General features: G+C 40.1%; 1 protein-coding gene across 1 annotated transcript in view; it reads right to left on the reverse strand.

Annotated features, from left to right (window-relative positions):
* The window catches only part of LOC148163193 (endogenous retrovirus group K member 13-1 Env polyprotein-like), a 68,109-nt gene extending 52,833 nt beyond the window's left edge, over positions 1 to 15,276 (reverse strand). Inside the window, exon 1 of the mRNA XM_088026929.1 lies at positions 14,217 to 15,276. Coding sequence (XP_087883055.1) covers positions 14,217 to 15,276 — 1,060 coding nt within the window. The remainder of the gene's footprint in view (positions 1 to 14,216) is intronic.
* Positions 15,277 to 15,672: the final 396 nt, after the last annotated feature.

Raw genomic sequence — 15,672 nt, forward strand, 5'->3', positions numbered from 1 at the left:
CTGGTATGCACACATATAGCAAGGGAGTTCCCATAAAGATATTGAATTATCTGCTTGTAAGTGGCAGCTAGCCCTTCTGAATAGAATCCTCTTGTGCCCCCTTATATGGGCTTGTAGGATGAAGTCAGCACAGCCTCAGGCCTGCCCATCCCCATCCCTCCAGGTAAACCTGCTAGTGGACAAGATATACCTACCTACCCACACAGAGCTCAAAGTCCAGAAATAATATAGAAAATCCACAGTACTCTATTTATAAATAGTTTTAGGTGATTAAGAATCAGCAGCTACTCAAGGGTAAACAACAGCACAGAGGAGAGCCCAAAATGAATAGAGGTTCTAGCTAACATTGAGCACTTTTCTAAAGATTTTGCAGATATTAACATATAATTTTCACACCCAATTTTTGTTTTTTGGGTTTTTTTTTTTTTTAGATTTTATTTAAAATTCAAGTTAGTTAACAATAGTGCATTATTAGTTTCAGGGGTAGTATTTAGTGATTTGTCAGTTGCATATAACACCCAGTGCTCATTACATCAAGTGCACTCCTTAATGTCCACCACCCAATTACCCCTTCCCCCCACCCACCTCCCTATGCTCAGTTTGTTCCCTATAGTTAAGAGCTTCTTATGGTTTTCCTCCCTCTCTGCTTTATCTTATTTTATATTTCCTTCCCTTCCTCTATGTTCATCTGATTTCTTTCTTAAATTCCACATGAGTGAAATCATAGTATTTATTTTTCTCTAACTGACTTATTTCGCTTAGCACAATATACTCCAGTCTCATCCACATTGTTGTAAATGGCAAGGTTTCATTCCTTTTTAGGGTTGAGAGTAATATTCCATTATATATACACAGCACATCTTCTTTATCCATTCATCAGTTGATGGACATTTGGTTTCTTTCCACATTTTGGCTATTGTGGATATTGCTGCTATAAATATTGGGTGCATGTACCCTTTTGAATCACCATTTTTGTATCCTTTGGGTAAGTACCTAATAGTGCTATTCCTAGATTTAGGGTAGTTCTATTTTTAACATTTTGCAAAAGACATATCATTAACTTTTTGTGAACCTTCATATTATTCTCCACAGTGGCCACACCAGCTTGCATTCCCAACAGTGTAATGAGATACCCCTTTGTCCACATCCTCGCCAACATCTGTTGTTTCCTGATTGGTTAATTTTAGCCATTCAGACCAGTGTGCGGTGGTATCTCATTGTGATTTTGATTTGTATTTCCCTGATGATTAGTGGTGTTGAGTATTTGTTCATGTGTCTATTGGCCATTTGTATGTCTTCCTTGGAGAAATGTCTGTTCATGTCTTCTGCCCATTTCTTGATTGGATTTTTTTGTTTTTTGGGTGTTGAGTTTGAAAAGTTGTTTATAGATTTGGGATATAGCCCTTTATCTGATATGTCATTTGCAAATATCTTCTCCCATTCTGTAGGTTGCCTTTCACGTTGGTTGACTGTTTCCTTTGCTGTGCAGAAGCTTATCTTAATGAAGTCCCAATAGTTCATTGTTGCTTTTGTTTCTGTTGCCTCTGGAGATGTGTCTAGTAAAAAGTTGCTACCAATAAGGTTGAAGAGGTTCCTGCCTGTGTTCTCCTCTAGGATTTTGATGGATTCCTGTCTCACATTCAGGTCTTGCATCCATTTTAAATTTATTTTTGTGTACGGTGTAAGAAAGTGGTCCAGTTTCATTCTTCTGCATGTGACTGTCCAGTTTTGCCAACATCATTTGTTGAAGAGACGGTCTTTTTTTCCATTGGATATTCTTTCCTGCTTTGTCAAAGATTAGTTGACCATAAAGTTGAGGCTCCACTTCTGGGTTCTCTATGTTTTTCCATTGATCTATGTGTCAAGACAGTACCACACAGTCTTGATGATTACAGCTTTGTAATAGAGCTTGAAGTCTGGAATTATGATGCCACCAGCTTTGGTTTTCTTTTTCAACATTCCTTTGGCTATTCAGGGTCTTTTCTGGTTCCATACAAATTTTAGGATTATTTGTTCCAGCTCTGTGAAAAATACTGGTGTTGTTTTGATAGGGATTGTATTGAATGGGTAGATTGCTTTGAGTAATATAGACATTTTAACAATATTTGTTCTTCCAATCTGAGAGCATGGAATGTTTTTCCATTTCTTTGTGTCTCTCTTGATTTCTTTCACAAGTGTTCTATAGTTTTCAGAATACAGATATTTTGCCTCTTTTTTAGTTTTATTCGTATCTTATGGTTTTTGATGCAATTGTAAATGGAATCCATTTCTTGATTTCTCTTTCTGCTGCTTCATTATTGGTGTATAGAAATTCCACAGACTTCTGTGCATTGATTTTATATCCTGCAATTTTGCTGAATTCCTGTATCAGCTCTAGCAGTTATTTGGTGGAGTCTTTCAGGTTTTCTACATAGAGTATCATGTCATTTGGGAAGAATGAAACTTTGACTTTGTCCTTGCCTATCTGGGACGCCTTTTATTTCTTTTTCTTGTTTGATTGCTGAGGCTAGGACCTCCAGTAATATGTTGAACAACAGTGGTGGGACTGGCCATCCCCGTCCTGTTCCTGACCTTAGGGGAAAAGCTCTGTTTTTCCCCATTGAGGATTATAACAGCTGATGTTGAGGTATGTTCCTTCTATCCCTACTCTGTTGAGTGTTTTTATCAAAAAAGGAGAGGCTGTATTTTGTCAAATGCTTTTTCTGCATCTATTGAGAGGACCATATGGTTCTTATCCTTTCTTGTACTAATGTGATGTGTCACATTTATTGATTTGCAAATGTTGAACCACGCTTGCAGCCCAGGAATTAATCCCACTTAGTGGTGCTGAATAATCCTTTTAATGTACTGTTGGATCCAATTAGCTAGTATATTGTTGAGAATTTTTGCATCCATGTTCATCAGGGATATTGGTCTATTGTTCTCCTTTTTAGTGGGATCTTTGTCTGGTTTTGGGATTAAGGTAATATTAGCCTCATAGAATGAGTTTGAAAGTTTTCCTTTGCTATTTTTTGGAACAGCTTCAGAAGAATAGGTATTAATTCTTCTTTAAATGTTTGGTAGAATTCCCCTGGGAAGCCCTCCAACCCTGGATTCGTGTTTGTTGGGAGATTTTTGATAATTGAGTCAACTTCTTTACTGGTTATGGGTCTGTTCAGGTTTTCTATTTCTGTTACAATTTTGGTAGTTTATATTTTCTAGCAAATTATCCATTTCTTCCAGATTGCCTAATTTGTTGGCATACAATTGCTCATAGTATTCTCTTATAAATTGTTTGTGGTTGGCAGTGTTGTTTGTGATCTCTCTTCTTTCGTTAGTGATTTTATTTAGGTCCCTTTTTGTTCCTTTTTGATAAGTCTGGTTAGGGTTTTATCAATCTCATTAATTCTTTCAAAGAACTAGCTCCTAGTTTTGTTGATCTGTTCTACTGCTTTTTTTTTTATTCCTTTATCATTGATTTCTGCTCTAATCTTTATTATTTATCTTCTTCTGCTGGATTTAGGTTTTATTTGCTGTTATTTTTCCAGCTACTTTAGGTGTAAGATTAGGTTGTGTATTTGAGAGCTTTCTTGCTTCTTGAGGAAGACCTGTATTGCAATACACTTCCTCTTAGCATTTGCTGCATCCCATAGGTTCTGAACAGTTGTGTTTTTCATTTTCATTTGTTTCCATGTATTTTTTAAATTCATCTTGTATTTCCTGGTTGGCCCATTCATTCTTTAGTAGGATGTTCTTTAACTCCATGTATTTGTGATCCAAATTTTTTCTTGTGGTTGACTTCAGGTTTCATAGCATTGTTATCTGAAAATATGTATGGTATTATCTCAATCCTTTTGTACCAATTGAGGCCTGATTTGTGACCCAGTATGTGAACTATTCTGGAGAATTATCCATGTGCAATCAAAAAGAATGTGTATTCTGCTGCTTTAGGATGAAATGCTTTGTATATATCTGTTAAGTCCATCTGGTCCAGTGAGTCATTTAAAGCCCTGTTTCCTTGTTGATCTTTCGCTTACATGATCTGTCCATTGCTATGAGTGGGGTGTTAAAGTCCCCCTACTATTATTGTATTAGTATTAATGAGTTTCTTTAAGTTTGTTATTAACTGATTTACATTATTGGCTACTCCCAAGTTAGGGGTAAAAATATGTACAATTGTTAAATCTTCTTGTTGGATAGACCCCATCATTATGATATAGTGTCCTTCTTCATCTCTTATTTACAGTCTTTGTTTTAAAATCTAGTTCATCTGATATAAGTATGGCTACTTCAGCATTCTTTTGATGTCCATTAGCTTGATAAATAGTTCTCCCCTCCCTTACTTTTAATGTGGAGGGGTCTTTGGGTCTAAAATGGGAGTCTCTTATAAGCAGCAGAATTATCATTATAAATTAGTCCATTTACATTCACAGTAATTATTGAAAGATATGAATTTAGTGCCATTATATTACCTGTAAAGTCACTGTTCCTGTAGATTGTCTCTGTTCCTTTCTATTCTTTGTTACCTTTGGTCTCTCTTTCCTGCCCCTTTAATATCTCTTGCAGGGCTGGTTTTATATTCACAAGTTCCTTTATTTTTCCCATTTAGCGTGTTGTATATATCATGCCACTCATTTCTGGCCTGCCAGGTCTCTGTGGATGGGACTGTTGCCTAACCTTATGTGTCTACCTTTAGAAGTTAAGGACAATTTTTTTCCCTAGCTACTTTCAGAATTCTCTCTTTATCTTAGTATTTTGCAAATTTCACTATGATATATCTTGGTGTTGACCTGTTTTTGTTGATTTTGAGTTGAGTTCTCTGTGCCTTTTGGCCTTGAATGCCTATTCCTTCCCCCAGATTAGGGAAGTTCTCAGGTAGAATTTGTTCAAATAAACCTTCTGCTCTTTTCCCCCTGTTCTTCTTCTGGGACTCCTATGATATGGATATTATTTTGCTTTATGGAATCACTGAGTTCCCTAAGTCTACTTTCATGATCTAACAGTTTTCTTTCCCTTTTCTTTTCAGCTTCATTATTTTCCATAATTTTATCTTCTAGATCACCTACTGTCTTCTCTGCCTCTTCATTGTGATTATATCCAAACTGTTTTGCATTTCAGTTATAGCATTTTTTTTTATTTCCATCTGACAAAATTTTAGGTCTTTTATCTCTGCAGCAAGGGTTTGCTATCTTCTATGCTTTTTGCAAGTCTATCTAGTAGTCTTATGACTGTTGATCTAAATTCTTTTTCAGATATATTGTTTGCATCTGCTTTCAGCAAGTGTCTGGCTGTGATATCTTCCTGACCTTTCTTTTGGCGAGAATTCTTCCATCTTGTCATTTTGGATAAGTTTCTATCTTTTGCCTGTTATGAAAGCTTGTTATATTTCCTGCACCTCACAGTAATGCTATATTAAAAATAGGTCAGGGGCACCTGGGTGGCTCAGTCATTGGGTCTCTGCCTTCGGCTCGGGTCATGATCCTGGGGTCCTGTGATCAAGCCTCACATCAGGCTCCCTGCTCAGTGGACGCCTGATTCTCCTTTTCCCACTCCCCCTGCTTGTGTTCCTTCTCTCGCTGTGTCTCTATCAAATAAATAAATAAAATCTTAAAAAAATAGGTCATACACTGTCCAGGGCCTGGCACTTCATGAAGTGTTTCTGGTGTATGCTGTGTGTACTCTGCTTTTGCATTTTGGCTGATTTTTCCCTACTGGTCAGTCCTCTGCAAAGTTCCTTCTTGCTTGCAGTGGGGAGTGCTTGGACCTTTATCTAGGTGTGCTTTGATTTGTTTGTTGAAAAAAGTCTGGGAAAAAAAGGAATGAAAGAAAAAAAGAGAAAAGGGAAAGGAACAAATAACAACAAAAAACCCAGACCATCAAAAAACAAAAGCAAAAACAAACCTATAAGACTGATTCCAAACAAAAAGGAAAAAAAAAATAAAAGAAAAAAGGCTGATCAAAGAAAGAGAGAGAGAAGGTAATGAAAAAGCAAACTAACAAACAAAAAATTGTAAGCCTGATTCCAAGGGAAAAAGAAAAAAAAAATACAGTCTGGTCATAATTGAATTGAAGGGGACACTTTGAAGCACTGTATGATCAGTAGATTTGGTGCATGTGGCATGCTGCCTATTTTGCTCTTCTGGGGGAGGGGACCCACTCCACTGGCTCAGTCAATCCTGCCCCAGCAAAAAATGCACTTGCCAAGCACAGGGGTCAGCGTTGGTGTAAATGGCTCCCACCTTCACTGGGAGCCACTATGTTGCTCTCTGATGTCCAGCCATGTTGGTTGCAGGGGTAAAATGGCGACTCCCCACTCTCTAGACCCCAGATGGGGGAGGTCCCACACACTTTGTTGTTCAGGAAGCCCTCACAGAAAAGTGAGGGCCATCAGTGTGCCTGACACCCAGCTCTCCTGTGTTTTATTTCTGGTGTGACTGGGATTCAAAGCTCCAAATCTTTATAAAATAGTTGGCCCACTCAGATCTGCCCTCTTCCAGGTTTGAGGCTTGCTGTGGTCTGACTTAGTGTCCTTTGTCCCAGAAAAATAGTCCCATGCCTGTGTGGTGTCCGGATTCTGTGCTGTCCAGCCTCTGTGCACACCTTTGTTCATTGTCGATGAAAGACTGTTTGCTGGCACCTGCAGTCTTTTGTCCTTGGAGAGGCAATATACCCTATTCTCAGTGTACTCCAGGAAGGGGAATGATCTTTCCCAGTGTGACCTCAGAGATCCCTACACCATTTTTTGTGCATTCCAGGGCCAGAACCCTCCTTTTCTCCAAGAGCACAGGCAACAGCTCCCCTCCACTGAAAGTTGAGCATTTTCAAATTCTCTGAGCTTGAACTCCACTCACTGCTTGCAAAAAATCTGAACGATTCAATTCCCACAGCTACCCAGTCTGTGGTCCAAGGGGTTTTTCTTCCTATGCGAACAGACACCACTCTCTCTCAACCCCTCTGTCCCACTCTCCCTCTCTCCCTTTTATCTCCCCATAGAAAGGGTTCCCTCCCCTACACAGCATGGCAGGTTTTCTCTCCGCCAATCACTTACATGCACATCATACCTATCACGCTGTCTCCCACCAACTGTGGAAATCCTTCTTTCAATCCTCAAATCAATTTCCTGAGTTTCCAAGTGATCTGACCTCAACACAGCTGTGTTTGAAGGATGAGGAAAGCCTAGGGTCTCTCTACTTCTCCGCCATCTTAACTCCTTGAGGTGGTTTTTTACAAGTGAGGAAACCAAGGTACAAAGGCAGGTACCTTGCCCCAGATCAAAAAAACTAGTAAATGCTATAATGCACACCCAGGTTCTTAATCACTATAGTTTCCTCTCATGATCAATGAAACATTGTGACTTTGGAGAGGACAGAGCAAATTGAAGGGAGGTAAATTTAGATCTAATGTGTTCTTGGGGCACCTGGGCAGCTGAGTCAGTTAAGTGTCTGACTCTTGATTTCGGCACAGGTCATGATCTCAGAGTTGTGAGATCAAGCCCCATGTGGGGCACCACACTGGGTGTGGAGCCTGCTTAAGATTCTCTCTCCCTCTGCCCCTCTCCACCCCCACACCCTGCTCAGCTCATGCACACACGTGCTCTCTCTCTAAAAAAGATTAAAAAATGTGTTCTCACTACATAAATAAATAAATGAGTTGATGGATGTGTGAATTAACTTGATTTTGGCAATCATCTCACTATATATACATATCTAAACCATCACACTGTATACCTTAAATATACACAATATTTATTTGTCTACTGTATCTTAATACAGCTGAAAAAAATAAAAGGACTTCAAATAATTTCCTCAGAGAAATTTAAGATGTCACATTTATGTAAAAAAAAAAGAGAGAGAGCAAATTTCTATATGTAAGAAATAATATGAAAACAAAAACAAATCATTGAGAGCTAAAAATATGATGGCTAAAATAAAAATATAGTTAAAAGTCTGAAAAGTCAACAAATGTCCCAAAATATAAAGCAAAAAGCAAAGAGGTAGAAAAGAAAAAGAAAGCCCAAGAAGGCTAAAAATACAATCAATCCATCTAGAGGGCAACAGGCATCAATAAATGTTCTAGAAAGAGAATAGAAGTGGCTAGAGAAGATATACAAGAGTAAAAAGAAGACCATTTCACAAAACTGAAGGATATCTGGAGTTTTCAGATTTAAAGTGTCCACTGATTTCTTGGTAACACGAATACAAAATGACAAACACAAAAACTTCTCCCCAAGAAATTTTAAAACACCAAGTGTCAAGAGAAGTTACCAAAACTTCCAGAAATGAACCAAAAAATTCAGACTGGCACATAAATCTTTCATTGGCACTACTAGGCATAAGAAGACAGAGGCATAATGCCCTGTGCCCCCTAGAGGCCAACGTCTATGGGCTACTTTGCTCTCTGGCTTTTAGTTGGGTTTTAACAATAAGAGGCACCAGCAGGAGATTGACAAGGAGAAGGAGAATGGAGTCAAGATATTTATCTCCACAGCATGCTCCCTGACAGATAATTGAGTATTGGCTGTGTCTCTCTATCAAGACCATAGCTTCTGGGTGCCTGGGTGGTTCACTCATTAAGCATCTGCCTTTGGCTCAGGTCATGATCCCGGGGTCCTGGGATCGAGCCCCACATCGGGCTCCCTGCTCGGCGGGAAGCCTGCTTCTCCCTCTCCCACTCCCCCTGCTTGTGTTCCCTCTCTCACTGTGTCTTTCTGTCAAATAAATAAACAAAATCTTAAACAAACAAACAAACAAAAAATCATAGCTCCTGTCAGGAAAGCCTTCTCCATTCATCTACTCTCTTAGGGCCTGAAGTGGACATAGCTCACTGCTCTTGCCTGCCCTGAAGTATTCCACTATCCCTTTAAATTTTGCCCAAATCTTGCAATAATCTTTTTATCCAATTTTCCTCAATTGCATAGTTTGGGTGCTGAGTATTATATAGAGGATTTCAAAAGATAACAACTGCCACAACATCGTAGCATCTTCCTGGCCCATCAGCTAGAGATACCATTCAAAGAAGTTTTCTTTCAACTTCCAGACCTCTTTTGTACAAGTGATGTCACTACTAGGCAATTCTATATTAGTTAAACATACGTGGCAGTGTATTAGCCCAAGACTTTGATTAGTAACTTTGAGCATGTCTGATTTATTTTGCTTCCTTTGGATAATCAAAGGAAGTCCTCATTGTGATAAGGACTCAGATTTATTGCAGTATGTCTTAGCTCCATGAAAATTAAAAAAAAATCCAATCACAGAATTAAAACTTCAGAAATATACCCAACATATCGGAAAAGATAAAGATGGTGGTCCTGCTTAGTCCATAACTGAACTAGGAAGGAAGAGAAATCATGTTTAGGTCATTGGTTTCAAGAGAGAATACAAAGGAAGAAGCAGGTATTAAGAGAGTTGCAGTTATCTCTGTAATACAAGGAAATTGTACACCATATATTACACTATATATATGTACTCATTTCCATTTTTTAAAGTAAATGGTAACATACCATGCATGTTACTGCTTTTATTTTAAATCTCTTAAATATATCCTGGAGATCACTCCATATAGTGTATAAGATCTCTTTCATTTTACCTTTTTTTATATATGTGTGGCTTCTCAGCATAAGCAGAGTCGATAAGGAAAATTTTTAGATACATTCTAGCTAACGAATAAAGGAGGCATGATGGATTAGAATACCCAACTGTAACCTCCTATGAAGGAGAAGATCTTTCCATGATCATCAATGGCTGCTAACAACACATGAAGGGAGACAATAAGGTATTATGGGCCTCCTAGCAATACAATCTCTGAAACAGTCTTGCCAAAAAACATCAAACCTGAACCTGACCAAGCATCTAGATTTAATTACCAATATATAGAAAACGCAGGGAACAAATGAGCATGTTAAATGACACCATAGGGGTACAATCACAAAATCCAGATTGTTGGAAGCTCTCCAGGACAAAATATCCAGTTTTTCCAATGAAAAACAGCATGAGTAATAACATCAACAACCAAAGAGAAAACATTGCAAGAAATAAAAAACACAGGGAGAGGGAGAAGGTAAATTAAAGGAAGTGTAAAAGATGTCAGCCAATCACAATGCAGTTTTGGATTCATATTCAAGCAGTTTAAACATTTATTTATTATTTATTTATTTATTTAGAAAAAGAGCAAAGGCCTTTATTTGGGGTCTCTGAATTGCAGTTCAGGCAGCACAGATTACAGCCGCAACCAAAAAATATGTCACCTGTGTGGGGAAAGCTAGGGGTTTTTATGAGAAAGGGGAAGAGGGGCAATTATGTGACTTGAATAAAAGAAAAAAAAATTGTCGATTAGTACTACCAGGCTGAACAGCTTTTGATTACACTTTGATGACCTGATCTGCAGTTGCTTATGAAGGAAACTACTCCTGATAAGCATTAATTCCTCTGTCTTTGGAAAGCCCCCACCGACAGTGTTACAGGCCAGATGCCAGTCCCCCTGTTGACTCTAGGAGCAACTGTTCCTAAAACAAATGCTGTCTCTGGCCCAGTTCAAAGGTCTTTTTGCCCCATTCAAGAGTTCATTAGCTATTTATTTTAAAAAGAAAAATGGAGCTTCTTGTCTAGAAATTTTATACAGTTCTGCACTGGGGGGAAAGGAAAACGACCAGACGAGAAAAATATCTCACACTATGGGAGAGAATTAAAATGGTGTCACTGGACAGTACTGAGGGCCTATGTGAGCCAAGGCAGGCAGGGGAGACCTGCCTGGCAGGAGGTGACACTGAGGCGAAGCCCTGAATGGGAAATAATCTTGGCTCCAGGGAGTGCTATGCACTTGGAGTGACTTTCTACGGGGCTCCAGGTTCTGTTGGTTCCTCCTAGGGGTAGACTTCTCAGTGCCCCGGGCCCTGCCCTCTTCCCCTTGCCCCTCCCCACCCTTCTTGTTTAAACGTTTAAAGCACTTGTATGACAATTGAGGAAACATAAATACTGACTTGATGTTTGATGTTATTAAGGAATTATTTTTGATATTTTTAGGTGTGAAAGTTGTGGTGTGGTTATAATTACATTTTAAAAGTCTTTTATCTTACAGATACAGACTGAAATATTTATAAATGCAGTGACAGAAATCTGAGAGATGTTTCAAAATAATGTGCGACAGGATGTGGGAATAGGTTGGAACAGAAATGAAATAAGAGGGCGCATTTATCAGTAATTGTTGAAGCTGGGTAATTGGTACATGAGAGGTTAACTATACTAATCTCTCTACTTGTGTATATGTTTCAAATCTGCAATACAACTTTTTAGAATAAAAATTAAATAATCAAAAGAGAGCCTAAAAGCAACGTAGACCAGAAAGGAACACAGAAAATATACAGTAGCAGTCACCTTACAGGCAACACAATGGCACTAAATTCCTCTTTTAATAGTTATCTTGAATGTAAATGGGTTAAAAGCCCCAATCAAAAGACACAGGCTATGAGAGTGGATAACAAAACAAGATCCATCAATATGGTGTCTGCAAGAGACTCATTTTAGACCCAAAGACACCCCCAGATTGAAAGTGAAGGGGTGGAAAACCATTTACCATGCTAATGGACACCAAAAGAAAGCTGGGGTGGCAATCCTTATATCAGACAAATTAGATTTTAAACCAAAGACTGTAATAAGAGATGAGGAAGGACACTATATCCTACTTAAAGCATCTACCCAACAAGAAGATCTAACAATTGTAAATATCTATGCCCCGAACATGGGAGCAGCCAATTATATAAGGCAATTAATAATAAAAGCAAAGAAACACATCGACAACAATACAATAATAATGGGGGACTTTAACACCCCCTTACCTGAAATGGACAGATCATCTAGGCAAAAAGTCAACAAGGAAATAAAGACTTTAAATGACACACTGGACCAAATGGACTTCACAGACATATTCAGAACATTCCATCCCAAAGCAACGGAATACACATTCTTCTCTAGTGCCCATGGAACATTCTCCAGAATTGATCACATCCTAGGTCACAAATCAGGTCTCAACCGGTACCAAAAGACTGGGATCTTTCCCGGCATATTTTCAGACCAAACTGCTTTGAACCTAGAACTCAGTCACAAGAGGAATGTTGGAAAGAACTCAAATACATGGAGGCTAAAGAGCATCCTACTAAGGAATGAATGGGTCAACCAGGAAATTAAAGAAGAACTTAAAATATTCATGGAAAACGAAGAAAATGAAAACACAACAGTTCAAAATCTTTGGGATGCAGCAAAGGCATTCCTGAGAGGAAAGTATATAGCAATACAAGCCTTTCTCAAGGAACAAGAAAGGCCTCAAATACACAACCTAAACCTACACCTAAAGGAGCTGGAGAAAGAACAGCAAAGAAAGCCTAAGCCCAGCAGGAGAAGAGAAATAATAAAGATCAGAACAGAAATAAATGCAATAGAAACCAGCCAAAAGAACAGTAGAACAGATCAATGAAACAAGAAGCTGGTTCTTTGAAAGAATTAACAAGATTGATAAACCCCTGGCCAGACTTGTCAAAAAGAAAAGAGAAATGACCCAAATCAACAAAATCATGAATGAAAGAGGAGAGATCACAACCAACACCAAAGAAATACAAACAATTATAAGAACATATGATGAGCAACTCTATGCCAGCAAATTAGATAACCTGGAAGAAATGGATGCATTCCTAGAGATGTATCAACTACCAAAACTGAACCAGGAAGAAATAGAAAACCTGAACAGACCTATAACCACTAAGGAAATTGAAGAAGTCATCAAAAATCTCCCAACAAACAAAAGCCCAGGCCCAGGTGGCCTCCCAGGGGAATTCTACCAAACATTTAAAGAAGAATTAATACCTATTCTTCTGAAACTGTTCCAAAAAATAGAAATGGAAGGAAACTTCCAAACTCGTTTTATGAGGCCAACAATCCCTTGATCCCCAAACAAGACAAAGACCCCATCTAAAAGGCAAATTAGAGACCAATAACCTTGATGAACACGGATGCAAAAATTCTCACCAAAATACTAGCCAATAGGATCCAACAGTACATTAAAAGGATTATTCACCATGACCAAGCGGGATTTATCCCTGGGCTGCAAGGTTGGTTCAACATCCGCAAATCAATCAACGTGATACAATACATTAACAAAAGAAAGAACAAGAATCATATGATCCTCTCAATAGATGCAGAAAAAACATGTGACAAAGTACAGCATCCTTTCTTGATCAAAACTCTTCAGAGTATAGGGATAGAGGGTACATACCTCAATATCATAAAACCCATCTATGAAAAACCTACAGCAAATATCATTCGCAATGGGGAAAAGCTGAGAGCTTTCCCCCTAAGGTCAGGAACGCGACAGGGATGTCCACTCTCACCACTGTTATTCAACATAGTATTAGAAGTCCTAGCCACAGCAATCAGACAACAAAAAGAAATAAAAGGCATCCAAATTGACAAAGAAGTCACACTCTCACTCTTTGCAGATGTGTCACGGCCCGCGTGCAAGGTCGAACAGGGATGAGGGTAAGAGAATGAAACATAAAAGTATGGGAACAGGAGGGTTGCCCACGGGGATGCCGCGAGCAACAACTTTATTCTCTTACTTACACACTTTATATAAGTTCAGGTTATATAACAATAGGACATAAACAAGTTCCACAGGTTCCTCCCTGCCCTCTCCTAGCTCCGTCCCGAGTTTCTGGTTCAAGGCCAAGTTCTTCAAGCGCATAGTTTCTTCCCATGCCTTCAAAGGACCCGGTGCGCTATTTTTCAGGGCTTATCAATAACACTGTGGTTTTCTTAGCCTAAATACAACTCGGGCTAGCCAGTATAACATGTTTTTGTATGGGGGCAGTCAGGTGGCCATGGTTCAAAGGGATCAGGGAGCCTTTGCTCTACCTGATTAACCCCTTTGTTGCTCATGGCTCCCGACATTTCCCCCTTTTATCTTTAAACGCAACATGTGTACATTTGCTTGGGTACTAGCCATGAAAGCAAACAGACAGCGACTCCAAGCACACCATAAGCAGAGTAATAAGGTTACTCCTACAACCAGAGCACACATAATCCAGAAGGAATGTTGGAGGATATTAAAGGGGTTAAACCCCTGTAGCTTTTGTAGAAAGGATTGTGCCATGTCTCCGGGGGTGACTACATGCAGATGGGAGGAGGCTATATTGTTTATTTGTTCTTGCAATTGAAGCAGATCCAGGCTTACATTTGTCTCATGCCAGATACCTTGCAAGTGCCTCTGCACCATTTCCCAGGAGACATTGTCAGCCTTCAAGGGGGTTACACAAATGGAACCATACCCGCCGTGGCATACAAAGGACAGACGAGTGTGTAACAGTGAATATTGGGTGCCCAGGTACTTGACGGCCTGCTCTAGACTATCTAGGCGAGCCAAAATTTTTCTATCTATACTTCCCTGCGTGGCAAGGGTCTGGGAGACATTATGAGCCAAGCTATTTACATGAGCGGCAGTATGTATGCCCTGGGACAGTGCCACCGTGGAAACAGTAGCTGATGCTATCAAAGACACCAAGGCAGTGATGCCAGCTATTAGGAGGCCTAGGAAACGTCGCCCCTGGCTAAGCAGGCCCTCCAATTCTTGCGCAAATTGGTAGCCATAATCTCTATGCCAGGGCCCCCCCACCTCTACAGGCATCATTAGATAAGGGGGCTGCATGGCTAGAAAAACCATCTTTGTTGGATTTGGGGCGCCAGGTAAAGGCAAACAGTCGGTGAGATAACATTCCTCACAAGTTATTTTGTAAAGGGTTCTATTGGCCTTAGCCTCAGGTACTACAGATCCATCCCCCACTACAAACAGGAACGGTGGGGAAAGACATGCCTGAATTTGAAATGTCAATGGGCCCGAGGGGAAGCCAGGGAAAAGAGATGAATTAGCTTTAACATCTCTCATGGCCGCAACAATTTTCCACAAGTCCGGGTGTCTCATACTCCCCAGTGACAGCAGTCCCCCGGGAGCAGAATTATTGTGGTCATATGGCCCATATTCTGAAGGCGGGGGGGAGCGGCGCAAAGGGAGATCCCCGTCTTTTGACCAGTCAATTATATAAGTGTCAGGTATGCCATGGGGAGTCACAATCTCTGGGTTGTGATGAATGCAGGTTTTCCAAGAGGGTCCGTAGGTTTTCCACGTTAAGTCAGATTTGCAGAGGGGATAGTCAAGGTATGGGGTCTCAAGGGATCTGGAAGCGGGTCCGAAACGGCCAACAGGCAGGGGCCGTCGATGTTGAAGGACAACCTCGTTGATGTCCCAATTGTCCACCATTACATGAGGTGTCAAAGTGTCTCCTCTAGGTGGCTCAGTTCCATACCAAGAGCGGATTCTTCGGGAGACTGGTGAAGTGACCACGCATCCATGATGGGGCGCCTCAGGGTCATCGATGGCCTGGAAACAAATGGGGGGGGGCAGAAGCCAGGCTGGTCCTGTTAAAAGGCGCCACGGCATGAGTGAGGCCGGAAATCTCAGGCCCATCAAAAATGTCTGTGAAGTTAGTAAACACCTTGGGTGAGGGATCCTTCCAGGTGACTGCCCTCGTGGTAGGAGGATCCGGGACAAAAGCCCAGGAAGAAGAGGCCTGGGCAGAGTCAAGGGTTAAAAGTGATATCATGGCAAGAAAAAGGGCAACAGCCGTGACTGGCTGGCCCGACTCACGCACGGTGG

This window comes from Eumetopias jubatus, unplaced genomic scaffold (assembly GCF_037043125.1).
Source record: "Eumetopias jubatus isolate StellerSeaLion01/CBP00866 unplaced genomic scaffold, mEumJub1_p1.0 scaffold_10, whole genome shotgun sequence".
Taxonomy (NCBI): Eukaryota; Metazoa; Chordata; class Mammalia; order Carnivora; family Otariidae; genus Eumetopias; species Eumetopias jubatus.